Source organism: Kogia breviceps, chromosome 4 (genome assembly GCF_026419965.1).
Source record: "Kogia breviceps isolate mKogBre1 chromosome 4, mKogBre1 haplotype 1, whole genome shotgun sequence".
Classification (NCBI taxonomy): domain Eukaryota; kingdom Metazoa; phylum Chordata; class Mammalia; order Artiodactyla; family Physeteridae; genus Kogia; species Kogia breviceps.
In genome coordinates this window covers 118,686,515-118,714,345 of record NC_081313.1, presented here as the reverse complement: position 1 = coordinate 118,714,345, position 27,831 = coordinate 118,686,515, and the positions used below count along the sequence as shown (strand labels likewise).

At 48.8% G+C, this 27,831-nt stretch overlaps 1 protein-coding gene across 3 annotated transcripts in view; it reads left to right on the top strand.

Moving 5' to 3' along the window:
* Positions 1 to 881: 881 nt before the first annotated feature.
* PCDH1 (protocadherin 1) overlaps positions 882 to 27,831 on the top strand; it is a 51,327-nt gene continuing 24,377 nt past the window's right edge. For 2 of the 3 annotated variants that reach the window (XM_059061209.2, XM_059061210.2), the window contains exon 1: positions 26,316 to 26,554. In XM_059061209.2, coding sequence (XP_058917192.1) covers positions 26,515 to 26,554 — 40 coding nt within the window. In that variant the 5' untranslated portion in view covers positions 26,316 to 26,514. Of the gene's footprint in view, positions 981 to 26,315; positions 26,555 to 27,831 lie in introns of those variants that run through there. The other variant, XM_067031839.1, reaches the window with a different exon arrangement.

The following is a 27,831-nucleotide window of genomic DNA, read 5'->3' as shown; positions in this document are numbered from 1 at the left end:
AAAGGCATAGATATGTTCCAGTAGAAGCAAGAGCCCTGGGTTATGGGATACCATGGAAGGATTCAGAAAAGTAGTTGCATTTGAGTTGGACCTTTAAATATGAGTAAGAATTTACCAGGTGGAGAAGGGAGAAAGGTATTGCAAGCAGAAGAAGCAATAAACAAAGGCCCAGAAATGTGAATATTGGGAAACTTCAGAAATACCCTTGGCTTTGGGATTTGGGGCAGCCACCTCTCACATTCCTTGTGTTATTGTGTCAAAATAAATTAACAAGCATGCTGGTTCAGCTCTCTTCCTCCTTCCAGCACTTACCAACTGTTTGAGCCCTCACTGCTCTCCACATTTCCCAATTCCTGTAGCACTTAATTTCTTACCACACAATTTAGTAGTAATTATATGTTGTCCTGTTATTTAATTATCTCATTTGTGTAAGTCTAGTCTCCCCAGTTCTCTCCCTCAGGGCAGGGATGGCATTTTCCCATTCTGCATCCCACGTAAGGCTTGACACAGAAGATATTCAAACAATATGCGTTGACTTGACACTTTGTGCTGATGATTATTACAGACAAGACCACCAGACCTCAACCCTGGGATTTACTGATTTGAGCAGAAATGTATTCATTCCACATACATTGAAGGCCCTCCGTGTTTAAAGCGAGTTAAAAATTTTTGACGATGATGTCTGTTCCTATGTGTAAAATGGCATTTTGATGTCTCTTGTCCCTAGAAGCCTGTGAACGCTAACAGACCATTTGAGTGACGGGTACTTGGCTAGGGCAGCTGGAGTCCTCACTGACTGACACACCAGATCACCTGTTCAGTGCTGCCCAGAGGAGCACCATCGGGGATAACAACTTTGTTCCCTTGCTTTTAGCTTCTGAACTTGCAGGCCCGAACCATTAGCCATTCTCTCCTGCTCCCGACGTTGCTCTGTGTTGGCTTGCCGCCCAAAGTCAATCTGACTCAGTCCCTCTACAAAGGTAAGCTGTCTTACATCGGGAACTTACTGCCCAGATGTCCACTTAATCACCTTTTGTTGATGCCATTGTATACTCAACACAGTGAGTGGTCTAGACATTTGTTGTTGGCTTCGCCTTGTTGACATTCTTAATTTGCATTCATCAAATATATGAGAGCTTATTCTGTGCTGCAGAATGTCCTGAGTATATAACAATTTTTAAGAATGGAATGGTCCCTGCCTTCATGGAGAAAATAGTCTAGCAGGACAAACAAATTCAGTAGACAGGTGAAATCCAGAATGGTCCTTTAGTTATGTATTGCAGCATAGCAAACTCTCCAAAATTTAGTAGCTTAAAACAATCCTTTTTTTATCTCTTGCAGTTCTGTGAACTGACTGGGCTCAGCTGGGCAATTCTGCTGGTCTCACTTGGGGTCTGTCATGAGGTGGCAGTGAGATGGCAGCTGGGGCTGGAGTCATATGAAGGCTCAACTAGGCTCTTTCTTTCTCCGTGTAGTCCCAGGGCCTCTCCATCTGGGTAGCTGAACTTCTTAACTAGTGGCTCAGAGCTTCTAAAAGTACAAAAGCGGAAACTGCCAGGCTTCTTCAGCCTTAGGCCTGGAACCTGCACAGGGTCACTTCTCCCACTCTGTTGGTTAAAGCACTTCACAGGGGATAACCCTGTGCTGTGATGTGATGTTGGGATGCCAGCATCAGTGTTGGAGGGGAAGACACACAGGCACGAATAGAGGGGAATGTGGGTTTTTTGTGGGGAAAGAACAGAATGCTATTGGAACACCCAGGGGGAGGCTCATAACCTAGGTATGGAAGTCGGGAAGACTTCCTGGGGGCAGTGACTTCTAAACCGATGAACCTGAATGAGCAGGCCTGGGAACTAGCCAGATAAAGAAGGGAAGGGAAAAAATTCAGGCAGGGGAAACAGCTGGTACAAAGTCTCAGGGAGGCAAAGAGAGCACAATTTAAGATAAGTGCAACTGTAGCTAGGGTGGGGGATGGTGGAGGGGGTGGTACAGGATAGCAATAGCCCTTTAGTCTGGAGAGGTAAATGGGGCCAGATCATAAAGTCTTTTTTTTTTTTTTAACATTTTATATTGGAGTATAGTTGATTAATAATGTTGTGATAGTTTCAGTTGTGCAGCAGAGTGATGCAGTTATATATATATATATACGTATCTATTCTTTTTCCAACTCTTTTCATTTAGGTTGCTATGTATTTTTTTTTTTTTTTTTTTTTTTTTTTTTTGCGGTACGCGGGCCTCTCACTGTTGTGGCCTCTCCCGTTGCGGAGCACAGGCTCCGGACGCGCAGGCCTAGCGGCCATGGCTCACGGGCTTAGTTGCTCCGCGGCATGTGGGATCTTCCCGGACCAGGGCACGAACCCGTGTCTCCTGCATCGGCAGGCGGATTCTCAACCACTGCGCCACCAGGGAAGCCCGAGGTTGCTACATATTATTGAGTAGAGTCCCCTGTGCTCTACAGTAGGTCCTTGTTGGTTCACAGTCTTACATAGCGCCCACCCCCCACCCCCACCCCATGTCTGGACTCTGTCCTGAGGGCATGAAACATCAAAGAAGGAAGGAGGGGCATGATCAGGCCCAAGGGATGCTAAAAGGCTCTTGGCTGCTGTGTGAGGGATGGTTTGGAGAGGGTCAAGCCCTCATTTTCACCCTGTCCCTTCTAGCCAGTGACCTCACCTTCATCGCTGAGAAGGCTGAGTCATTATCACAGCACTGATATCAGTTCCTTTTGCTTTTGGTTAGTGGGAATTTGTATCATTAAAAAATGCAGACTCCTTTGTGCAAGTTTTTGATTTTTCTTTGTTTTGTTTTGTATTAGGGAAAAAAACCAAAAACATGTCATAGAAAGCCTGCTGTTTCTGGTAGCATCTGGACATGAGGCTGGCCAGGTGGTCAAACAGTTTATACTTAAGTGTGAACTGTGTTAAGGAAGAGCCTGCCTGCAAAAAGCAGGGACCGTGCCAGGCTCAGTGGATTCTACCCCTCACTTAAAAAATGGTCTGCCTGCCGGGACTTCCCTGGTGGCGCAGTGGTTAAGAATCCGCCTGCCAATGCAGGGGACACGGGTTCGAGCCCTGGTCCGGGAAGATCCCACATGCCGCGGAGCAACTAAGCCCATGAGCCACAACTACTGAGCCTTGTGCCACAACTACTGAAGCCCGTGTGCCCAGAGCCCATGCTCCGCAACAAGAGAAGCCACCGCAATGAGAAGCCCGCACACAGCAACGAAGACCCAACACAGCCAAAAATAAATAAGTTAAAAAAAAAAAGGTCTATAAAAGGAGAGCCTACTCTAGTAAAAAACGTCACTAAACAGCTTATAACAAAACCCAGCAGGCCCCTGCCACACACAGCTCTCTACCCTGTAGTCCTACTCCCTAGAGGCAACAATTTTCAACTCTTTAAAATTTTGAGAAGGAGCACAGAAAAGCACTGGAATGGGACTATTTGGCATCCAACCCAGCTCTTCCACTTACCGGCTGGGTGACCTTGGTCAACTGAATTATATTATCTTTTACCTTGGTTTCCACATCTGTAAGATGGGAATGATAATTGTACACATCTCATGAGATAACACATAATTGCCTGGCACGTGGTCAACAGTGATGTGAAGAAGGATTTAACTTGAAAGCAGCTGTGAGCACAGCTGTGGATGTTTAGCTGCACACTGTACAAATAAATTAAGCCATGAATGTGAGTTGGAGGAAATGACAAGAACACAGAAGAGATCTGTCTCTTTCCTTTGTTTTAAGGCCAAACTCTGTATTTGCTCCTAGTCCCATTCCCTTCCTGTCTCTTCTAGAACCTTGTCTCTATAATTATCCTGACCCTCAAGGCAAGCATACATCTATTAGTTTTTTTCTTTCTATGAAATATATACAGGCTTTTCGTATCTTGGGGGGAAAATCCTTTATTTCATCCTCCTGCCCTTTACAGCTACCATTCTGTTTCATTCTCTCTACTGCTTGATTTCCTAATTAACACACACACTGCCTCCCATTCCTTCACAACTCCCTCACTTTTCGGCTGTCTCCCAGCTTCCATCGCTACTCTTCTGACACAGCTGTCACCAGGGTCATCAAAGACCACCTCATTAACCACCAGTGGGTCTTTGCTCAATCAGTCTTGATCCAGAGCACTTGACTCAGTTCACCGTCCACTCCTTAACTCTCACATACCAAACCACCTCGTCACCCAACCCTTCCTTACGGCTGTCAATTGTATCATTTCCCCAGACCATTCAGGAATAAACCTTAAACTCAGGGTTGGCTCAACTCCTTTCTCTGCCCACCCCCATATTACTTTTGACTGTTACTGCAAATGTGAGAAATTCATTGAAGATAGCTTTTTAGAAAACTTTATCAGGATATGGAGGAGTGGGGGACAGCTAATGGACCCCAAAGGTAGAATGCATCTGGAACCCAGGAGAGCCCAGGACTGCAGACTCGAAGCCAATGATGTGAGTCCTTTTTCGCTAGCTTGCCTCCTGGATTTCTCGTGATCGGCACCCCAAAGGTGTCAGACACTCCCACACCCAGCTAGTCACCAGGTCCTGTAAAAATCGCCATCTTTTGTGTCAGCCACTTGAATCTGTCTCCTCTCCAGCTTTCCTTGCACTGCCTTTCCCACGTTGTTTACCTCCTGATCACTGTTTCTGCCATTGCCTCTTCCTCCTGACGCTGAGTACGGCATTGCCCACATTTCAGTTCTTTGTCTGTCACTCTCTTCTTGACCTTCATTCTGGGCGGCTGACTCCGAAACAGGAGTAGAGTGGTTAAGAGCTTGAATTCTGGAGTCCTAATGGCCTGGGTTTGAATCCCCCACCACTTTGTTTTTGGCCGCGCCGTGCAGCATGTGGGATCTTAGTTCCCTGACCAGGGATCGAACCCGTGCCCCCTGCAGTGGGAGCACGGAGTCTTAACCACTGGACGGCCAGCGAAGTCCCCACCACCACTTTCTAGCTGAGTGAACTTGGGAAAGTTACCTGAATTTTTTGAGCCTCAATTCCTCATCTGTGAAATGGGGATAATACTGGTCCCTTCCTGACAGGGTTGATGTGAGTCTTCACTGGGCAACCACACATGAGGTGCTTAGCACAGCTCCCTGCACACAGAAAGGACTCAATAAATGGCAGCACTTATCAGCCTTACCCTTGTTCTCTTTTCCTGAGTTCTAACGTCACCTGCTAGTCTCTTCCATTAGATGTCCTGCTGTAACCTCAGATCCACCTGTCAGAATACTCCAGCCACTGCTGGAAGATGCAGCTTTCTGAGAACTGGAGGTGGGGAGGTGCTGAAAAAGAGGAGTGGTCTCATCAAATCCTCGGAGGAACCCCGACCTAACCTCAGCCACGCCCCAGCAGAGAAGACTCTGAAGAGCAGTTCCCCTGTAAGCCTCCAAAAGCTTTGCTGGCTGATTCTTGGAATCCGGGAGAGCAGGCAGGGCCGCTGTTAAGAGAGCAAATGAAGGATGTGAATCCAACCTTTAAAAAAAAAGCCCCGGGGTTGTGGTGAAAGGAGATCCTAGCAGGATCAGTGGAGCTTCGAGGTGGGTGTGAAAGGTGAGAGCAACACCCTCAGGGTGCTGAGCCGGCTTAGGCTGGGGCCTCCCTCCGGTGCTGGGGTTTGGCAGCACAGAAGCCAGAGGTGCTCCTGTTTTCAGCTGAGCTGTTGCAGGTCCCCTTTGCCGCCCTGTGAACATTCCTCATTAAGCTCTTGTGCAGAGCAGGGCGTAGGGCTTTCACCTGCCCCTCAGCCCTGCGCGCCCACCTCCCTCTCTGCCGCTGGGTGGCGGGATTTCTACTGGCAAGAACGTGGTGAGGGGCAGTGCCCCACTCTCAGTGCAGAACCAGAACTGGGGTTGTGGGCAGGGAGGGTAACCTCACTGAGAGCCCTTTGCTCTGAGGCAGAGTGGCCAAGTAGTTGAGAGCTCTGGCTTTGAAGCAGAATGTGCCCTCTTTGAATGCCACTTCTGCCATGGCTATCTTTGTGATCCTAGGCAAGTTGTTTAACCTCTATGCTTCATCTATACAATGGGGATAGTAATAGGCCTATCTAATAGTTGTGAGTTTTAGATAAAGCAGGAAAAGCATGAAGCTTAGTCCACCCCCCACACACCCTGTCTGCTTTCTCCACCCCATCTGTGTGTTGTGTTATCCTCTATTTACATGCCTTTCTCTGCCATTGGACTATGAGCTCCAGTAAGTCAGCGATAGAATTATATGGATCTGTGTCCTTGGTGCCCAGCTTAATAAATAAATTTATTGTTGGAAGGAACTGGCAAGACAATATAGAAGATTCAAGATTCCCTCTGGCCTCAGAGTCCCACCATTTCACCACAAATAGTGGGCCTAGGTTGGTCACTGTCCTGGGGGCTGGGGATACCACAGTGAATGCAATAGGATGGGCTCCTGGCCTCAAGAAGTGAACTGTCTAGGGAGTGATGGACATCAAACATATAACAAAACTGATGGTAATTACAACTGGGAGCATTGCTAGTAAGAAGCCAAGGCTGCTATGAAAGTATAGAGCAGAGACTACGTTTGGGGGAGGGGAGAATCAGGAAATTTCCTGGAGGCAAGTAAACTGAGGCCCCAGGAACGGGCAGCCTGGGTCGAAGTGGAAGGTGTAAAATAGCCTTCCAAGCAGTGGAAACAGCATGTGCAAAAGTCCTGAGGTAGAAGGGAGCTAGGCTGCTGGGTGGAAGACAAGGTTAATGACTGGAGCCTAGGGATGGAGGGGGTTAGTGGCTTCTCCGAGGCCACAGAGCTGGAAACATAGGTTATGCAGAGCCTTGTAGGTTATGATGAGAATCTGAGCCTTTATCCTGATGACAATAGCTAACATTTATTCAATTTCATGTATATTTGTACTGAGCTGAGTACTTTATGTGTGTTTTCTCATTCTCTTTGCACAATCCCCCAGGAGGCTGGTGCTATTATTCCCATTTTACAGATGATGAAACCCTGGCTCAGGGAGGTTAACGTGTTCAAGGTCACCCAGTTGGCTGTGACAGATCTGGTATCTGAACCCAGACATCAGGATCCCAACGCCTGCCCTCTTAACCCCAGCGTGGCCCAGCCTACGAGCTAAGTGCGATCTTTGATCCACGTGCTGCATCATCCTCAAAGCCTGTGTTCTAATTTTGCCATACGTCCCCGATCCTTCCCCTCGGAACTGGGGGAACCCGCGCGGAGACCCTCTCTGGTGAGATGAGCTCCCTGGCAGCCGGCCGTACTGCGGGTGGTGGCGAGCACCGAACCGCCTCAACGCAGGCCTCTAGCCACGTGACGGGTCTGGGCGCCGGCCGGGAGCGCGGAACGCGGCCGCAGTGCGGTGGACGCTGGGGTACGCGCTCGCGCTGCCGCGGCAGCTGTGAAATCTGGAGTACCGGACCCCACAGAGCCGGACCCCACAGAGCCGTGGGGGTGTGGGGAACGAGGGGCGCCGCTCCGCGTCCGGCAGGGGGCTCTCTCTCCCGGAGATCTTCGGGGCCCCGGCAGCCCGGATCAAGTTCCCTCCAGCCTTGAGGGGGAAAACAGCGTTCGTTTCTGATTTTAAAAATGACTGTTTTTTAAATAGGCTTCATTCTTTCTCTCTGGCCTCTCCCTGGGCCAGAAAGAGGCAGAAAGCGACACGGAGAATCCATGCCAAACGAGCAGCCAAGAGGGGACACGGCAGCTCCCAGATGTTGATGTTTTGTTTTTTGACATAAACCTTTGCACTCATATGGGAGTCTTTTCATTGATTCATGTTTCCATCTGCTGAATTTCCTTTTATTTATTTAATACGGCTTTTGGGGGAAATCTTGCTCCGAAGCTCTGGAGGAGCATAAACGGTGGCAACTGCTGTACCCCTTCCCGCTCCTCCAAACCTTGGCTGTTGGGGGAAGGGAGTGAGTGGCACCCTGCGGATAAGGCTGCTGCATGTCCTCCGCTTGGGAAGCAGGCGACCTAGGCCCCCGTTAACGTGGCTGTTCCCCTGCTTGGTGCCTGCCAGAGGCTGTAAACCCGACAAAGAAATGGCAGGAGTCACAGAGTCTCTGTTCCTTCTCCTTCCAGCCCACCCACAGTACCATGCTGCCTTCACACCAAAACACTCTACGTCTGACAGTGGAGGTCCGCATCAAATGTATTAAAGAGTATCTCTTCCTTCCCCGGCTCCTCTGCACACCCCACCCCAGGAGTGATTCTTAGTAATTAATAAGAGCTTCACCTCTAGAGTCAGACAGCCTGAGTCTGAATCCTGACTCTACTCCGTATAGTAAATTCTTGAACAACTTAACTTCTCTGAACCTCAGATTCCTCATCTGTAAAATGGGGATGATTATTCTTTCTTTCTCAGATACAGTTACATTTTACAAATGAGACACTGAGGCTGAAGGTAGTTTAGAGATTTTCCCAACTAGGACAAAGCCAGGACATACTCCTATGGTTTTTTTTGTGTGTGTTTTTGTTTTTTGGGGGTTTTTTTGCGGTACGCGGGCCTCTCACTGTTGTGGCCTCTCCCGTTGCGGCGCACAGGCTCCGGACGCGCAGGCTCAGCGGCCATAGCTCTCGGACCCAGCCGCTCCGCGGCATGTGGGACCTTCCCGGACCGGGGCACGAACCCGTGTCCCCTGCATCAGCAGGCGGACTCTCAACCACTGCGCCACCAGGGAAGCCCTCTTATGTCTTTCTGATCCTCACCCTATTTATTCACCCCCAATCTTGCCCAGCTGCTCCTCCAGGTTTCCCAGAATAGGCCATCTGTGGCAGAAAGGGGGTACCCTCTTTTCCAAGAGGCAGAAGAAAAAACTAGAAGTTATGGTTCAGGAAGTCTGACACCTTAGAACAATATCCATCTAACCTTAGAACATAGGCCCAGATTTGGGAAGGACCTACAGGTCATCTCATTGGGTCTACTACCTAATCCATGCAGACTTCCCCAACAGGTACAGAAAACTCACCTCCTTACAGCCCCTCCTATCTGAGGGTGCCTATAGGTATCAGGAGACCCACAGACCCTTGAATGGGACCATTTGAACGTAAGAAACATGATTTCCACAGACCAAGCGCCTTAAGACCCCTTGTTGCTAAGGCCCAAGGCTGTATCCCCAGTCCTGAGTAGAGGGGAGGGATTACTCAAAGTGTGAGATTATTCCATAGTACATCCTTTGTGAAGCACATTCCTTCCTTATGTATATCCCATCCAGTCCAAGCTCCTCTGCATGTGCTACGTGGGGCTCTCCTTGCAGGGCAGGACATGGCTACATATCTGGGACTATGATTTGGTTCTAAGCTCACTCTGTAGGAGCACATGTCCTTAACTCTTCATCCACACATGCTGTTTTCTGGAACTCCCATATATGGTAAACCAACATTTATGCTGTCTCTGTATGTGCTCAGTGCCTTACAGGAAGTAAGCCTCAAAATATGATTATTAAAGAGAATCAGGGGCTTCCCTGGTGGCACGGTGGTTAAGAATCTGCCTGCCAATGCGTGCGACACGGGTTCGAGCCCTGGTCTGGGAAGATCTCACGTGCCGCGGAGCAACTAAGCCCATGAGCCACAACTACCGAGCCTGCGCTCTAGAGCCCATGAGCCACAACTACTGAGCCTGCGTGCCACAACTACTGAAGCCTGAGGTCCTGGAGCCCGTGCTCTGCAGCAAGAGAAGCCACCGCAATGAGAAGCCTGCGCACTGCAACGAAGAGTAGCCCCTGCTTGCTGCAACTAGAGAAAGCCCATGCACAGCAACGAAGACCCAACGCAGCCAAAAATAAAATAAATTAAATTTTTTTAAAAAAAGAAATTTTGTGAGGTCCAAAAAGGAGAAACAACCCCAATACCCAACTATAATGAATGGAAATATAAATTGTTGTATTTCATACAGTGGAATATACAGCAATGAATATCAATTAACCTCAGATACATGAAACAACATAAATGAATTCCACATAGATTCATTATAAGAAAAATACCTCAAAAGAATATATGTTGTATTATTCCATTCATATATAGTTTAAAAATAAACAAAACTATATCATTTAGGAATGCATACATGGGTAATAAAACTATAAAGAAGAACAAGGGGATGTTTATCACAGATATATGTAATAATAACACATAATCTATTGATATTATTTAATTATAAGTATGTTAATATATTATAGGGGATCAGTATGGGTTAAATGGTTCATATACATGTTTTAGACATCTTCTGTATATGTTGTATTCACAATTAAATTTCTAAAGCATCACATACCTGGTAGGGTCCTGTGAAAACTGAATGAGGTAATACATGAAAGCGTTAAGTTCCATTGCGTGATGCATAGTATGTGCTCAACAGAAGTGACTTTTTTCATGTCGAGGGAAATATTGGGGGCCTTGGAAAAATGCCACATAATTAGCCAATAATAAAACATTTTAAAGGCCCTGGTTTTTCCTTTGAGACACACTGTCTTCCTATTTTGGTGGTATCTGGTATGTAAGCATAAGTCCGTGGCGAGGGGGGGCGGTGGTTGGTGATTTAGGGTTGATTGACCGTCATAAGCTTAGTGCAGAGCTGAAAAACTTCACTCTCCTCCTCAGAGAAGACACAGAGGCGAGGGTGACTCTAGGGAGCCTGGACGGGAGGGGTAACAGCAGTGAGGAAAAAACTGCATTTTGCAAGCCTCACATGAGAGGTCCAGCCGGTCCCTGGGATGTCTCACCTACACCCTCTCGGCTGCATTGTGCTTCCTGCAGTGTGGTTGAGGCCTCAGAAATCAGCACGGGTGACAGTAGGATGGCTCAGGCCCAGCTCAGTGACAGTGAGGGAAGCCACCTTCTGGCTGTGTTCTCTAAGGCAATGTGCAAGCAGCCAAGAGCAAGAGCAGTCGCCCAGCCAAAAGGTGCTGGGATCAGCCAGGAGCCTGGGAAAACCTGGCAGAGTCTTCCAGCCATGAGATGCCAACAGAGGTGTACACCTCTAGATGCCACGTCTGAGGGTCCCAGAACGGAAACTGCCGTGCCCAGACTTGGCCAGGAGCTCCCTAGCTGTGCCTCCCCATGGGGAGCCCAGTCTGGGGTCCTAGATAAGGCCTTTCCCAACCAGAGTGTGCTGATTTGCACACCAGGGATGGCTACACAGCATCATGCTGTGGAACTCATGGAGAGAAGTGAGTTTAAACCTTGGATGCATTACATAGACTGTGGGTTCTTGAGCTAGAGACTCCTTAGGATTTCCCCCTTTTATTTTGACCCCTTCTAGTTAATCCAGTTCAGTAATTCCATTCACCTGATATCAATTAAGCACATGTAATGTCCAGGTGATTTTTCTAAATGCTGGGAGTATTATGATAAATAAGGAAGACATGGGTTCTGCCCTCAGGGAGTTTGCAGACTCGCGGGAGTGGTGGGGTGCAGGAAGAGCTGCGGGAAAAGTAATTCCAGTTATGAGGTGTTTTACGAAAGGAGAAGCTCAGGTCCTATGGAAGAGGATCAACAGGAGGTTTAAGACAGTATAGTGATATTTCTCAAAATCGGTACCGGTACCTGCATCAGGTATCTAAGGTACTTGCAGAAAATTCAGATTCCTGGGCCTCATGACAGATGCACTGAGTCTAAGGCTCTGAAGGTGGAGCCAGGAATCTGCCTTTTTTTTTTTTAATCGAAGTAAAATTTACATAACATACAAATAGCCTTAAAAGTATACATTTCAGGGCTTCCCTGGTGGCACAGTGGTTGAGAATCCGCCTGCCGATGCAGGGGACACGGGTTCGTGCCCCGGTCTGGGAAGATCCCACATGCCGTGGAGCGGCTGGGCCCGTGAGCCATGGCCGCTGAGCCTGCGCGTCCAGAGCCTGTGCTCTGCAACGGAAGAGGCCACGACAGTGAGAGGCCCGCGTACCACACACACACACACACACACACACACACAAAGTATACATTTCAGTGGCATTTAGTACATTCACAATGTTGTGCAATCATAACCTCTATCTAGTTCTAAAACATTTTCATCACACATCAAGCAGTCACTCCCCCATGCTCCCCTCCCCCATCTCTTTGCAACCACTAACCTACTTTCAATGGATTTACCTATCTTGCATATTTTAAATGAATGAAATGATGCTCTATATGACATTTTGTTTCTGCTTTCTTTCACTTGTCATAATGTTTCTGAGGTTCATCCATGTTATATCATATGTCAGTACTTCATTTCCTCTTATTGCTGAATAACATTCCATTATATGAATATACCATATTTTGTTTATCCATTCATCCATTGATGGACATTTTGGTTGTTTCCACCTTTTGGCTATTGTGAATCTTGCTGCTATGAACATTCATGTATAAGTATTTGTCTGAGTACCTGTTTTCAATTTTCTTGGGTATATACCTAGGAGTGGCATTGCTGGGTTACATGCTAATTCTATGTTTGGCTTTTTAAGGAACCACCAAACCATTTTCCACAGTGGCTGCACCATTCTACATGCCCACCAGAAATGTACAAGGGCTCCAAAGTCCTCACATCCTTGCCAACACTTGTTTTTGTTTAGGTGTTTTATTTTTTGTTTTGTTTTGTTTTACTGTAGCCATCCTAGTGGATGTGAAGTGGTATCTCATTGTGGTTTTGATTTCCATTTCCCCAATGACTAATGATGTTGAGCATCTTTTCATGTACTTATTGGCCACTTGTATAATCTTCTTTGGAGAAATGTTGATTCAAGCCCTTTATTCATTTTTACATTGGGTTATTTGTCTTTTTGTCATTGAGTTGTAATGAGTTCCTTATATATTCTGGATACCAGAACCTTACTGGATATATAACTTGCAAAATGTGTTTTCACTTTCTTGATGTTGTCCTTTGATGCACAAAAGTTTTTAATGTAATGATGTGCAATATATCCATTTTTTCTTTTGTTACTTGTGTTTTTGGTGTCATGTTTAAGACCATTGCCAAATCCAGGTCATGAAGATTTACCGTTATATTTTCTTCTAAGAGTGTAATAGTTTTAGCTCTTATATTTAGCCTTTTGAACCATATTGAGTTAAATTTTGTGTATAGTGTATGGTAGGGATCCAACTTCTCTTCCTCCTCCTCCTCCTCCTCGTCCTCCTCCTTCTTTTTGCATGCAGATATCCAGTTGTCCCTGCACCAACTGTTGAAGAGACTATTCTTTCACCATTGATTAGTCTTGGCACCCTTGCTGAAAATCAACTGGCCAAGATATATGAGTTTATTTCTGAACTCCCAGTTCTATTCCATCAATCTGTATGTCTATCCTTATGCCAGTACTACACTATTTTAATTATTGTAGCTTTGTAGTAAGTTTTGAAATCAGGAAATATGAATCCTCCAACTTTGTTCTTCCTTTTCAAGATTGTTTTGGCTATTCGAGGTCCCTTATAATTCCATATGAATTTTAGAATCAGCTTTTCCATTTCTTCACTGAGTCAAAAGCTCTGAAGGTGGGGCCCAGGAATTTGCTATTTGAATTTTTGAAAATTGTGGTAAAATATACATAACATAAAATTTATCATCTTAACCATTTTAAGTGAACAGTTTGATAGTGTTGAGTATACGCACATTGTTGTGCAACCAATTTCCAAAATTTTTTCATCTTGCAAAACAAACTCTATATACATTTAAAAAACAAACAAACAAAAACCCCACTGTTTCCTCTTCTCCCAGCCCCTAGAAACCCTATTATATTTTCCATCTGTATAAATTTGACTGCTCTAAATACCTCATATAAGTGGAATCGTACAGTATTCATTGTTTTGTCACTGACTTATTTCACTTAACATAATGTCCCCGAGTTTCATCCATGTTGTAGCATGTGTCAAAATTTCCTTCCTTTTTAAGGCTGAATAATAATCCATAGTATGTATATACCACATTTAGTTTAGTCATTCACCCATCAATGAACATTTGGATTGCTTCCACCTTTTGGCTATTGTGAATAGTGCTGCTGTGAACATGGGTGTATAAATACCTCTTTGAGACCCTGTTTTGAATTCTTTGGGGATTATACCTAGAAGTACAATTGGTGGAACATGGTAATTCTATTTTTAAGTTTTTGAGGAACTGTCATACTATTTTCCAAAGTGGCTGTACCAGTTTACATTCCTACCAACAGTGCACAGGTGTTCCAATTTCTCCACAACCTAGCCAACACTTGTTATTCTCTCTCTCTCTCTCTCTCTCTCTCTTTTTTTTAAATAGTATGAGGTGATATCTCATTGTGGTTGATGACTTGCATAGGAATCTGCTTTTTAAAAAAATAAACTTTCTATTTTGGAATAATCTTAGATTTACAGAAAAGTTGCAGATAGTAGAGCTCCTGTATATCTCCCATTCAGTTTCAGTTTCCCATAATGTTTCATCTTATGTTGCCATGGTACTTTGTCAAAACTGGGAATCTGCTTTGTAATAAGCACACACTGACAACACACACACAGTGACTCCTACATGCGCTAAAGTTTGAGAGCCATCGATCTTGGGGTCAGGAAAGTCCTTCCAGGGAAATACATTTCAGCTGTTACTTGACAGATGAGTATTGAGTAAAGAGAATGGGGTGTGATCCAGGCAGAGGGAAAAAATTGTGCCAAAGCCTGGGGGTAATAAATAACTTGGAGCATTTGAGGATAATCATAATAGCAATAGTAGTAATTTATTGACACTTACCATATGCCAAGCACTGGTAAGCACTTTAGAACATTATTTTACTTAATTTTTCACAACAATCCTATAAAGTGGGAAATGTTATCATCTCCACTTTATAGATGAGGTGAGAAAGAGATAAGTGGCTTGAGACTTGAAAGAGATAAGTAGCTTGCCCCAGGCCACCCAACTACAAAGTGGCAAAGGCAGAATTTGAACTCAGATCTTTCTCTTCCAGTTCCTTCTCTCCCACAAGGCCCCAGGAAAGCTTAATCATCTGCTTGCAGCGAGAATCAAGGCATTGAACACAGGTTTTTCCCTCCCCTGGTTTACTTTTCCCACTCTCTTCCCTAGGCTACTCATCCTTCAGGGCTCAGAGAGACCTTTCTGTTCCAAAGATGTTCCTTACTATTATTCTCCCTCATTGTATTGGTGTTTGAATGAGTGAATGAATAGAAATACGTAGCATTAGCAACAATTTGCACTTACATACTTATTCATGTGTTTAAGGCTTCTCTCTCCTGCTATCCTATTGACCCATGAAGGCAAGGATCCAGACTCTGGTTCACCTAGTACCTGTAGGTGCTTATTAAGCATTTATTGACTAAATGAAGAAAGATAGGAACTCAACAGACATTTTTTGGAGGTTGAATGAGTGACTTTTATTTTTGAGAAAGAAGAAAATCAGATGGGTTGTCAGATGTCATTTAAGACATTAACCACGTTAAGGATTCCCTCTCTCTCAAGCGAAAACCTCAACCTCACTCCTCCAAAACCCGTCACACCCTACAGAAAGTGCCAGTGGTTTTGATTCCTCAGAAAGAGATAGAGAAGAGACCTTGGTCTGACCTAAGAAACATCTCTGTCACTGTTGGGAAGTTCAAGTCCTGAGATGGGGGTGGGAAGTCTCTATTCAAGAATATTATCAAGAAGAAAATAGAACATCATCTTAACAGCCTCAGAAAGTCAACTGCCTGCAAGGAGGGAAAGGGACAAGTGACTTCCCCAACCTTTTTCCCACTGTGGGATTCTGCTTTCCAACATAGCATCAGAGAGCTAGCAGAGTGACCATGCTGCAGGTGAGGGCATAATTGCTCTTTACCTCCCCTAGCTCCCACAGTGTTAAATTAGCTTTGTGTCAATACCACACCAGCAGCTGCGATGAATTATTGAAGCTCATTCACTGCAACAGGCCCAGGTTCCACTTGCTTTATGGGATGGAGGTGAATGTGGGCATATTATTTCTGTTTGCCTTGTGGTCGGTACATTTTTGGTCCATTGTTAATATGAAGGGACTCGTCCCTGACCAGCAGATAATCCCAGCCTCTGTGTCTCATGAGATCAGGGGAGACAGGCATAGTAGGAGGGGAGGAGCACACAAACAGGTCTGCTGGCCCCAAACTCACAGGGGCTCTTAGTTATCACAACTGACACTGTAGTCCCCAAACACTTATTCATATACACATAAGCACGTACAGTCAGCATTCACACACATATAGATGCATACATACATTCAAACTCTCAATAAAGGTATACTCACTCACCAGGGGCCTAGGAACAAAAATATGGAGGATGCCAACGTTTTAAATAATGATTTTCTAAAAGATTGTGCAAATTTTAAAGCCTCTTCTCCTCCCCCACCTTCAACACCAATGCTTCGCTAGCAGGGCTGCCTAGTTTGCCCCTGATACTTGGCAGAGATGGATGATCTGGGATGTCCAAGGTCAAGGGTGGGGGATCTAACTGCTGGGAGCTCCTATGTGCATGCGGGTGAACAGTTTTCCTTCTCTGTTCTCCTGCAACTCCCCCATGAGTTGGTGTATACCTGGATTTAAAGATATGTTTCTGTTGCTTGGCCCAGATGTCAAAGTTATTAGCTATAGCTCTGCATTTATTCATAGACACCTGCACCTACATTCACAGTCACAAACATGCATTTACATTCCTACACACACACACACACACACACACACACACACACACACAATGCATACCCAGAGATAGGCCTCCTGGCCACACACAATGCATACCCAGAGATAGGCCTCCTGGCCACATGGTTTGGTTAGAATGCTGCTAATGAGAAGGCCTCCTGACCCTATCAGCTGGTCACATGTCTCTCAAAAATCGCCCCATTCAATATTTATCCCTTTGGGAGTCCCTAGTTAAGAATCAAATACCTCTGGTCAAGGCAACACATAATAAGGTTATCATCTAACATTTTGGCAGGAATTCACTTTGCCCAGGGCACTTCCCCCTCCTTGGGTGGCTGACCCTTATTCATTCTGCAGGTCTGATCTGGCCTTTCCAGCCCACTCCCTCTTACCCCAGGCTAACAAGGGAAGTTAAGTTCCTCCATTATCCACTCTCATTACTCTCTGTCATTTTCCTTAGATGCATCCACTATAACTGTAATTAAATGATTATTTTGTGTCATTATAGTTGTACAGTTTATGACCACAGTGAACTGAGAGCTTCAGTTGGTTAGGGGCTGCCTTTCTCTCTGCTCTTCACTATACCCCCCAGTACCTAATATGGTGCCTGTGTTTGGTACATAGTAGATGTTCAATAAAATTTAAATGAAGTTGGAGGGTTTGAGGAAAGGAGAGGAAAGGAGAAAAGGAGGCACGAAAGGTCAGAGCAGATGGTTCCAAACTTTTTTGGTCTCGGGCCTGTGAATATCACTAGCCTTGCCTTTCCTCGACTGCCTGAGTGACATCACGGCCCCTTCCCTGGGTGATGTTAAGATGCCCTAATGGATCCACACAGGGACAGCACTAGGATTCAAGGGGACAGAGACTTCTCAGCTGGAAGAAATGGGCTTGAGGGGCATCCTGACCTGGTCTGGCTCCCCACTTTTCCAAATTGTGACTAAGAGCTCATACTTCCAGAGCAAGCCTTGTGTGAGGAACCCCCTCTTCTAAATGTTTCCAGGTAATTAAGATGGAAGATGTTTGTTGCTGAGAAAGTACGGTATCAATAATAATAACAAAAATACTAACAGCTGCCATTTACTGAAAGCTTACTATGTGCCATGAACTGAACCAAGCACTTTGTACATGGTTATCCATAATTATTTCAATTAGTTCTCCAACCTTCTTGGGAGGCAAGTATGTATTATTCCCCTTTTATGGATTGGGAACAAGCTCAGAGAGATTATGTCATTGGCCCAAGGTCACACTAGGGCCAAACTAAGAAGCAGCTGAGTCAGGACAGGACTCTGGAAGCCAAGATTTTACCCACTGAGAAATACTACCTTCCATTTTAAGCCCATGAGGAGATGCCAGCCCACCTCTTATCCCTACACTTTCATACTCACTCAGCAGATATAAACTGATACCATTTATAAACGGGATTTATTTGGGATCTTGGAGGCTGCTACTATTTCCTTGTCCTAGAAGCACCTAGACTCAGCTCCTGATTCCTAGAGTCAGAGAAGAGAAGAGATGCCAAAACATCTGGAATTGCAGGAGGAAGCAGAGATAGACAGCTGGAAGGTGCCAGTTTCTGGATATTCCCCAGCAAAACACCCCTGGGTTCAGGCTCTCCTGCTTGAGAGATGGGCCCACTTTAGCCTTCCCTCTGCACTTCTCTTCTCCCAGTGGTGATCCTGAGGGCTCATTTTATTTTATTTTTATTTTTTATTTATTTTTTTTTTGCGTTATGCGGGCCTCTCACTGTTGTGGCCTCTCCCGTTGCGGAGCACAGTCTCCAGACGTGCAGGCTCAGCGGCCATGGCCCACGGGCCCAGCCTCTCCACATCATGTGGGATCCTCCCGGACCGGGGCACGAACCCATGTCCCCTGCATCGGTAGGCGGACTCCCAACCACTGCGCCACCAGGGAAGCCCATGAGGGCTCATTTTAGAATGATGGTCTGAGGCAGGTGACAGGTGAGCCACACAGGGCCACATAGGGCCACATAAACCAAAACCAGTCAGTGTGAGGGAGGATCTGCTACCGAGTGTGGGCCCTGTTTTCTTGGGACCTCACTCGGGGTCCTGGATTATTGTGTATAGCCCCTTCCAGGAAGTGAGAACTATTGTGGACATTGGGTCATGGTCTCTTCTTTCCCCACCTCTCCCTAGTGTACTGACTTCAGCTTTATTCCTCCAGTGATTTGCACAACCTGAGCTCCATAGCTACAAATTAGGTCTGGACTCACTTTAAGACCACTAAGGTCCCAGGCCTCATGGGGCTGAAGTTTGGTCTTTCACAGATACTTTCTGGCTCATCCTTTTAACCTGCATTGATCCTGGTGTTTTCTCCTCTAGTCTGTGAACTCCTAAAGGGCAAGGTCCAAATTAGTGTTGAATATGGTCAGTTGGCATGCATCCTCTATTGCTACTTTCTTCTGCTGTGTTACAGAGACTAGAAAGCTACAATACAGTTCCTCTAACTCCCTTACAATTAAGTGCACTGTGTGACTGGCAGGCAGAAAAGTGGAAGAGGCCTTCTTTCTGCTATTTTGGGCTTTCTGCTGGCAAGCAGGATCCTAGAGATGTGGAGTTCTCCTGTAACAGTTATTCCAGCTTCCTGGTCTCTTCTTCCTAATTCCTAGATGGCAAAGCTTTGGCAGTGTGTTCTTTAATTCAGTAGTTCCAGTGGTGGCCTTTTGAGTCCCCATCTTTCTGATCATGGCATATGTATTAGCTCTCTTGGTATAGCTTCTAGGAGTCCTTTCCACAAGTCTTTTAAATATTTTTATAAGCACTCAATTCCCATATTAAATTCCCTTCAGTTTAAAATACCTAGAGTAGTTTCTGTTTCCTGCACTGAATCAAGCCCTCAAGAGTTGTGAAATGACTTCTTGGAAAAATTGGTCAGTATGGTAAAGGGTAGGAAGCCAGCTGAGAAGAAACAAAAATACACTATCATAAATCAGCTTCTGTTATTGACAACCAGTAGGCTTTCCCATTTAGAGTAGAGTATAACAAAGATGGAGGTAGGGGCAGAGTAGGTAGGTAGGTAGGCAAAGAAATAGACTTATATTTCAAGGGTTGTAAGGCTTATTATACATAGAGGATAGAAGGCAAACAAGTATACAGTTCAAATGTGTGAGTTCAGAAGTCTGTTACAGATCCACCATTGAATTCAGATTAATGTGTGTGACACTTAGACACACACACACACACACACACACACACACACACACACACACACACACGGCATGGCTCAGGATTCTCTCTCCTGTTTGAAAACTCAACCCCTATGATGGCCCCAAATGGGATGGAGAATGATGTAGAAGGTAAAAGATGTGTGTGTTAGGAGGATAAGAATCAAGGTGAAGTGATAAGACTGCAGAGAAAGAAGGAAGAATGAAGTAGGAATAATGAAGGAAGAGCTGGAAGTAGGTGGGAGGGTTAAATGGGAGTGAACTTAAATTGAAAGGAGGAAAGGAGGCAAATGAAGTGGTGTTTAAGGGCAGATAAGCAAGAAAACCAACTTCCTCACTCCTGAATAACTTAATTTCTACCTCACAGTGCCTGGAAAAATAGCAGGCATTAGATGTATATTTACTGAACTGAGGAACAAAGTTAGGAAGGATGGGGGAGGCAGGATCACACAGGATGGGGTACGTGTATACTAATAACCACTAACATTGACCAGGTTTTACCTTGAGCCAGGCACTCTGCTAAGCACTTTACATGCATTATAATTTTAAATCCACAAAGCTCTCTATGAGGCCATTGTTAAATTATCCCCATTTTACAGATGAAGAAACTGAGGCTCAGACAGTTTAAGTAACTCATCCAAGGTCATACAGACAGTAAGTGGCAGAGTTAGGATTTGAATTCTGACTTGTCTGACTTCAAAACCAGTGTTTCTCACCACACATTATGTGTATTCCCACTTGAGTCAAAGGTGGGTCCACCCCCGCACACACACACCGCGCGTAAGTTTAGAGGGGACACCAAGGTACATGTTCCCAGACCTGGCCTATCAGAGAGGAGAGGTCCAGCAGAGGAGGGATGCGGCAAGTAAGTAGCTGGGGCCAGGCCAGGCTCCCTATCTGGGGAGGGACCATATTAAAGCCTCATCTTCAACAACACACAGAAAAACAATTTGAAACTTAATCATCTCCCAGAATTATGATCCCTCCCTGCAGCAGGGAGCACATTAGCAGAGCTGGGAAGTGATAATTCAGCAGCCCCCAACCCAGCAGGGAGGGAAATAGAAGAGGAGGGTGGAGAGAGCTAGGAAAATAGAAACAGAGGCACAGCAGAGACGGTCGGTGGTGGAGGGAGAGGCAGGGCCTGACCTCTCCTGGCTTTTTCTGTAACTCTCTCAGAGACTGAATTCCAGGGGTGTGGCCTGGTGGCACCTGACCCTTCAATTCTCCTCAGATAGGGCAGGGGTCAAGTTGTTCCTCAGGTTAGTTCTCAGCACCCATGGATCCCCATGTCCAGAGCTGCACCCATGCTCACCCAGGTCAGGTGTGGTTTGCAGTGTTAGCCTGGGTGGAGGAGAGCTCCCGAGCCCCCAGCCAGCTTAGGCTGGCCCTGAGCCCCCTCTTGTCCGATGGCACCTAGGCGCATCATTGGTCCGTCAGGACTCGAGGCGCTGGACAGCTCCCAGCCCCAGAAAGGGTTCTGCCGAGAGAGACAGAGGGTTGCGGCAAGGCTTCTCCCCCAGACCACAGCAGTCCCCACCCTCAAGAGAAGCATGAAGGCTGCTGGGAGCTAGTGGGGGAAAGGGCTTGGGGTCGTGTAGGGGTCCCGATGGAGAGCTGGTGGGGACCCGGAGACTGGAGCCCTGCGGGCAACTTCTCCAGACACATTCCTTCCTTCTGAGTCGAGACCCCCCACTGCCCCCACCACCCCCCGCCAGGGACAATGGTGCCTTCAGCCCCCGGAGATGAATGGGGCCTTTGAGAGCCGCACGCCACGGGGTCAGCAGTGGTCACCGGGTCCCAGGGCGGCCCAGCCTCCAGAGCACAGAGCCACTGGTCTGGGGTGAGTGCATAGCTCTTGGGGGAGGGAAGGTATCCTATGGTCCCTGTCTTAGACTAAGACTGCTGGCTCCTGGGAAAGAGATTCACCCCAGATCAGGCAGTTCCTGGTAAAGAAGGATCTTAGGGGCGTGGGGAGATAGGAACCCCCCTCCTCTCTGCGCCAGGGGACGAGACAGTCGTGGGTCTCCTCAGGAGGCAGCAGAATAAGCTGTGGTGCAGGGGCGGGGGGTGGGGGTGGTGGTGAATAGAACCTACCAAGCTTTAGCTACCTCCTCTCTCCCCTCCCCAGATCAAGGTCCCACCCTCCCTTTGGATGGGGCAGCTTCCTCCTTCTCTCATTGCCCAGGTCCCTTCTGGGGCTGCCCGTGAGGTCTGGTCCCTCCTCCCTGCTCCTGTCTCCCCTCCCCTTCTCACACTGCACAGACTATCTGGTTGCTATGGAAACAGGCCCAGGAAGGCTCTGCCAGGAGGCTAAGGCCACTACTGCTCTTGGTGGGGAGGGGGTTATAGGAACTGAATGTAAGGAGCAGGAGGTGAGTCCTAGCTCCCAGAAAGGGACGAAGACCTGTTGGGAGTGAGATTTTCACTGCTGGAGGGGCACCAAGAAGAGGAGCCAGAGATATAATTTGGTGATGTGACTGAGGCAGAGCTGAAGAGCTCCTTCTTATTCCTCCAGTTCTTAGCGCTCCAGAAATCTAGACAAGCCCCCTCAGAGGGGAAATTAGTGGGTAAAGAAGGGAGACAGGTAGTACCAAGAGCTTTGCCCCTTCCTATTCCACATGAGGCTCTATTGTTTTACCCTTCCTGGGGACATGCCCACTTGAGAGAAGGAGGTCCCCAGGAAACTTGAATGCTATTGGGGGGAAAGTGGAGCGGGTGTGAGTGTTCAGGGCTGTTCAGGAATCTCCCGTAGGCAGCTGGACCTAGAGGTGGCCAGAGGCCCAGGAGTGTCAGGTGCTTTTGTGGCGTCTCTCCTAGCACCTCCACTGAAGAGTTGTGGGAGATTGCAGCTTCCTCCCCTCCAGCCATCCTGTCAGGATGCTGGGGTATGAAAAGAAGAGAGTGGAGGTGGCCAAGTAGGGGTTGAGAGCAGAGAAAGTGGAAGAAGACTGAGGAAGGAGGGGTCGGGAGAGGGGTGGGTGGGGTGATGCAGATGTGTATGGTGAGGGCCAGGTAGGGAGCTTCTTAGAGGTTTGATTGTCAGCTCCTGGGAAGTGAACCGCAGCCTTCACACCCTCCCAATGCTCCCACCTCAGGCAAAACTGCCTCTTGGGCAGGGACCATTGGAAATCTCAGAGTCCTGGGAGATCTGTGTGTGTGTGTGGGGTGGTTCCCTTGGGAAGGGGCCTCCCAGGTTATCAGAAGGTTCAGCAAAGCTTCCCTGGGGAAGAAAAAGGGGTCCCTTGGGAACCTAGAGTTTCCTGGACTTGAGCCATCGGCTCTCCCTCGGCCAGAGCCCCCAGCACAGTCGTTTCGGTGTTTGCTTATTTTGGTTATTTTTTGATCAGATATTTTGGCACTGTGCACACTGCCTCCTGTTGCCATGGCAGCCGTGACAGGGGCTGAGGCACCGTGAGAAAAATACCAAAATTAATGAGTGAGCGAAAGTGCAGCCGAGAGAAAAACAATGTTAAAAAAAGAGTTAAAACAGTAATGAAAACAGGCTTCCCAGATCCACAGCAGAGCAACTGCTGAAGCCTTCCCAGAGCAGCAGCCCCCGCCCAGCCTTGGGCTCCTGGCATCTCCCAGACCTCAAAGCAGAACTCACTCGCCTTCCCCAACCCAGCCAGCCACAGATGCAGCAATGGCCACTCGGGAACCCTCCCAAGTACAACAGTAGATCAGCTCCCATCTTAGGTAGCATCCTGCCTTCCAGAACAGCTTCCCAGGGAACAGCTTCTCATCTCCTAGGAAACAGAGTGTGGCCTCCGTCCCCCACACAACAGTGGTCCCGCTATATTACCAGGAAATGGCCTCTCAGCTACACTTGAGCTTCAGAGCTATGGCTGCAGGCATCCCAGCTAGAGTCCTGCACACAGTAACAGCCCAGCCACAAGCCTGGGCAACAGCATCTTAGCTATAGCCAATCCCCAGTATGCTGTCATCACAGCTATAGCTTCAGGACCAATAGCATCCCAGCTACAGTCCTATACACAACAGTAGCTCTGCTCTTATCCCAGGTAACAGCCTTCCTCTCAGGTACAGGCTCCTAGCAACGGCCTCTCATCTCCTAGTACCTAAGCAATGGATCCAGCTACAGTTCTACCTACGTCATATTAACAGAGAACAGCTTCTCAGCTATAGCCAGTCTCAGATATGCCAACCTCACACTTTTAGCTTCAAGCCTCACAGAATTTCAGTTACAGCCCTCCTCTCAACATGCACACATGAACACACACACACACACATACACACACAGCTTGGCAACAGCCTGTCGGATAATCTGATTGTTCTGGCTATATCCTAGGCACACCAGCATCATAGCATCACAAGTGTCCCAGCTGCAATCAGAGACAACAATTTTTTCTGTTACAGTGCAAGGCTCTACAGCATCCTAACTTTCTCTTAGCCATGGCCCATCCCAGGCACATACATATCACAGCAAGAGCCTTAGGCCACAAGCAACGCAACCACTCCCACACCTAGCATCCCCCAATCCCTGGCCACAGTCTCAGTTGGAATCTCAGGCATCATCAGTTTAGAAGACCCCGATTCCCTACTTGCCAACCAGGTCCTCCTCCCAGTTTTGGTATGGGGCCAGGAGCCTGGCTTCTCTCCTCTTCAGATGCAACCTCCCAGTCTCAGCCCTTTGCCTGCCCTTATGCTTGGGGAAGACAGCCCCATCCTCATTTCTACCTTGTCCCAGGCTCAGGTCCCCCACAGAGCCCAGCCTGGCAGCTGGGATAGGGGGGGATGGGGAGCAGGGAGAAGAGTAGACACACCCTGGTGTTGCGCTGGCCCAGTTCTGCTCCTATCACTTGAGGTGCAGGATTTGGGTTTGACGGTGGTGGAGCAGGGAGGACGGAGGAGAACATCTGGGAGATTAGCATTTCCTGCCCAGCTCTGCGCCTGCCTATCTTGCTCAGCCCTGAGCAAGGGAGGAGAACAGAGGAGTCTTTGAATGGCTCCCAGCAAGCAGACTGGGGAGGGTTTGCTGCAGTGGGCAGTGCGCACACGCTGGGGGCAGGGAAGCTGGGGCAGCTCCTCTGTGGAAGATTTCTTGTCTCTGGGCCACTGATTCCTCCCTTGGAGCTGTGCTCAGTGATGCGGAGCATATGAGTTTTGCAGGGGACAGGGAGAAACCACCTATAGGACAGACCCTCCTTTCACTAGGTCATCCCATCTCCCATCCAGAGCACCCCATCTTGGATTCTGGGGCTAAGGTCTGGGAGTGCAGACTAGAGCAGGGCCCAGGCCAGAAAGGGAGTTCGAGGGGGGCTGCTCTTGGAGAGATCTTGGGCCCTCAGCTGGCCCAAGAGCCCACCCTTACCCTGAAGAGTGTTCCACAGAGAATACAGGTATCAGAAGCGGAGGAAGCAGAGGAAAGAGACAAGGGATAGAGGAGTGGTAGGGATGGGAAAATGCTGGTGGATAGGGAGGAGTAGTCAGAGGCTATGGCAAATAGAGGCCCAGCAATCAATCATCCCATATTAGGCCTTTGCACACCCAGTGCCAGGCCTTACCAGGGACAGTCTTTCTCACTCTTCTGGCCTGGAACCCATTGCGTTGGCTTTTAAGTGGCAAAAGCTGGAGGTCGTATTAGACTGGGGCATTGAAAGCCTGGGGTACCAAACCCTGAGCGAAGGAAAAAGAGTTCCCAGGCTGCTCAGACACCTCTAGATGGCGCCAGAGAGCCAAAACTGAGTGGGAGAAACTGAGTATCGAGTGTGTGAGACACTGCGTGTGACACAGTGTATGACTCGGTGAGTGTGATTGTGACAGGGAGCGTGTGGCACTGCGAGGGCGTGTGACACAGGCCGTGACACTGCTCGGCTTCGCGGGGTAGGGACCCATGTGACTGTGTGAATGTGTGTATGTCACTGGTAAATGTGTCGGGGTCACAGCTCCATGCCGCCCTGAGGGCAGGTGCTTGAGGGACCCTCGAATAGCCCGAGCTTAGGCGCGTCATCTCACACTTGAATATCTCCCCAGTCCTCATTCTAGAGGAGCCCCCTGGGTCCCGTTACCCTCTCCCTCGCACGGTCCCCTCCATAGCTCCACCCCCAAGACTTGCTGCGGCCACCGACGCTGACCGCTCTGCGGCTTCGGCCAGAGGGGGAGGGGTGGACTTCCCCTGAGCGCAGTGAGAAGGGAGGGCCATTCGGGGTGATCTGGGGGTCTGGGCGGGAAGAAGGTGGATCTGGAGGAGCCGATGCCCAGAAAAGAAGGCACCGGGGGAGACATCTCCCGTGCCTCCACTTCCCAGGGGGGCAGGGTAGGGGACAGGTGTTTGAGTGAGGTTAGGAAAGGAATTCGGGAGGGGTCCCAGGTGAGGGCACAGGTGGGATAAGTGTAAACTGAAGAGCCAGGGAGGGGGACGTTCTGTGTATACGGGCCTCGGGTAGGGGAGAGATAGCCAAAGGGGTCCTGGCTTTGGGGAGCGGTGCTGGGGTCCCCTCCCAGCAGGACCAGAGCGGTCCCGAGCTCCACCTCCCGGCCGTGTTGGGCGGGGGAGGGGGCAGGGAGGCGGGAGGGAGGCAGGCGGGCGGGCCAGGAGGGAGGGGGAGGGAAAGAGGGGGCGGGCCCGGCTGTGCTCTCCGTTCGCCGTTGGCTCCGCCACCGCTGCCGCCTCACACACTCGGGGAGCGGGAGCGCGGCGCGGACGCGAAGCCGCCGGGGCTGCTGTGCCCAAAGCCAGCCAGAGCCGAGCCTGAACCGCAGCGCCAGCCAGAGCCGTGCCGTGCCGAGCCGCAGCCCGGGCCGGGGCCAGTGGCGGCTCATGGACTGCAGGGCCCGCGGCCTGCGCTGCCCAGAGGCGGGTAAGGATCGGTGGCGGTGGAGGCGGTGGTGGCTCCCGGCCGGGAGCGGCCATGGCCGGCGGGAGCCGAGGGAGGGGCGCTCGGCCGAGCGAGGCCACTGGGGCCCGGTCGGTGCTCGACGCGCCGGGGCTGAGGTGGGGGCGGTTGGGGTTGCGGCTGGGGCACCCTGGCCTCCAAGGTCCGCCGCAAAAAGCCGAGCGAGGAGAGCGGGTGCTGGACTGGGCTCCAGCCTGGGCGCCCTGCACCCCGGTGCGCTTGGAGCTGCAGGAATAAGGGGGCTCCAGCCGCACAAGGGATGGAGATGGCCTGGGGCAAGCCCGCAGCCCCCAGTTGGAGGGGGGGGCCGTCCCCGAGTATGTAGCAAGCAAGGACCCTCATTCACAACGCGCGCACACACACACACACACACACACACACACACACACTTGTTGGGCGACCAGCTCAGATCACTCAGGCGCTTCCAGCTCCCCGCGGGCACCCGGAGGGCCAGACCACGGACATATGTACACACATACATACATATGTGCACACAGGCATACCTCCCGCACACCAGCGCCCACTGGGGCACCGTCAGTAGCTCAGAATCTGCTTCAGCTTCTGCACGCTCAGCAGCACGGACACACAACCCGTGGCAATACAGAGCAACAAAACACAACCGGGTGTGACATTCGGCGACATGGACACACAAATGCAATCTCATGCCCTCACATACGAGTGTCACGGCCACAGTTCGCCAGATGAACACTCAAAACCCAGCCCCGCACACACATATTCCTTTAAGGCACACACCCTAACATAAATTATGTTACACTCCTTGGCCAGAACACAGGTACACAACACATGTCTCGCTTGCACCCCTCGACTGCACCCATAAACACAGAACCCAGTGTTTCAGCACACCCCTTGACGGCACACACCCTAACACAGTAAGTGGCACCCACAGCAGCGCCTCACGGTCACAAACACAGAATTTACTGCTTCACACATCTTAACGCTGGGTGTCACACACACCTTCCACCAACAGTGTCACATTACACCTTGCAGCATATACACACAAACGTACACGCTCTGTTCCTCTCCCTCGGAGGCCAGATTCCGTCAGGGGAAGCCGCCAGGCCACCCGGAGAGCCCCTAGCGCCCCTCTTCCCCTTAGCGCCGTACAGTGAGTGTAAATTTCGGCCCAGCGGGAACCCTAGGGGCAGGCCGGACCTGCTTCCCCGCTGGCGCCTCCCCACCCCCACTCCGGGGCCGGCCGGCCGGGTATTCCCGGAACGAGC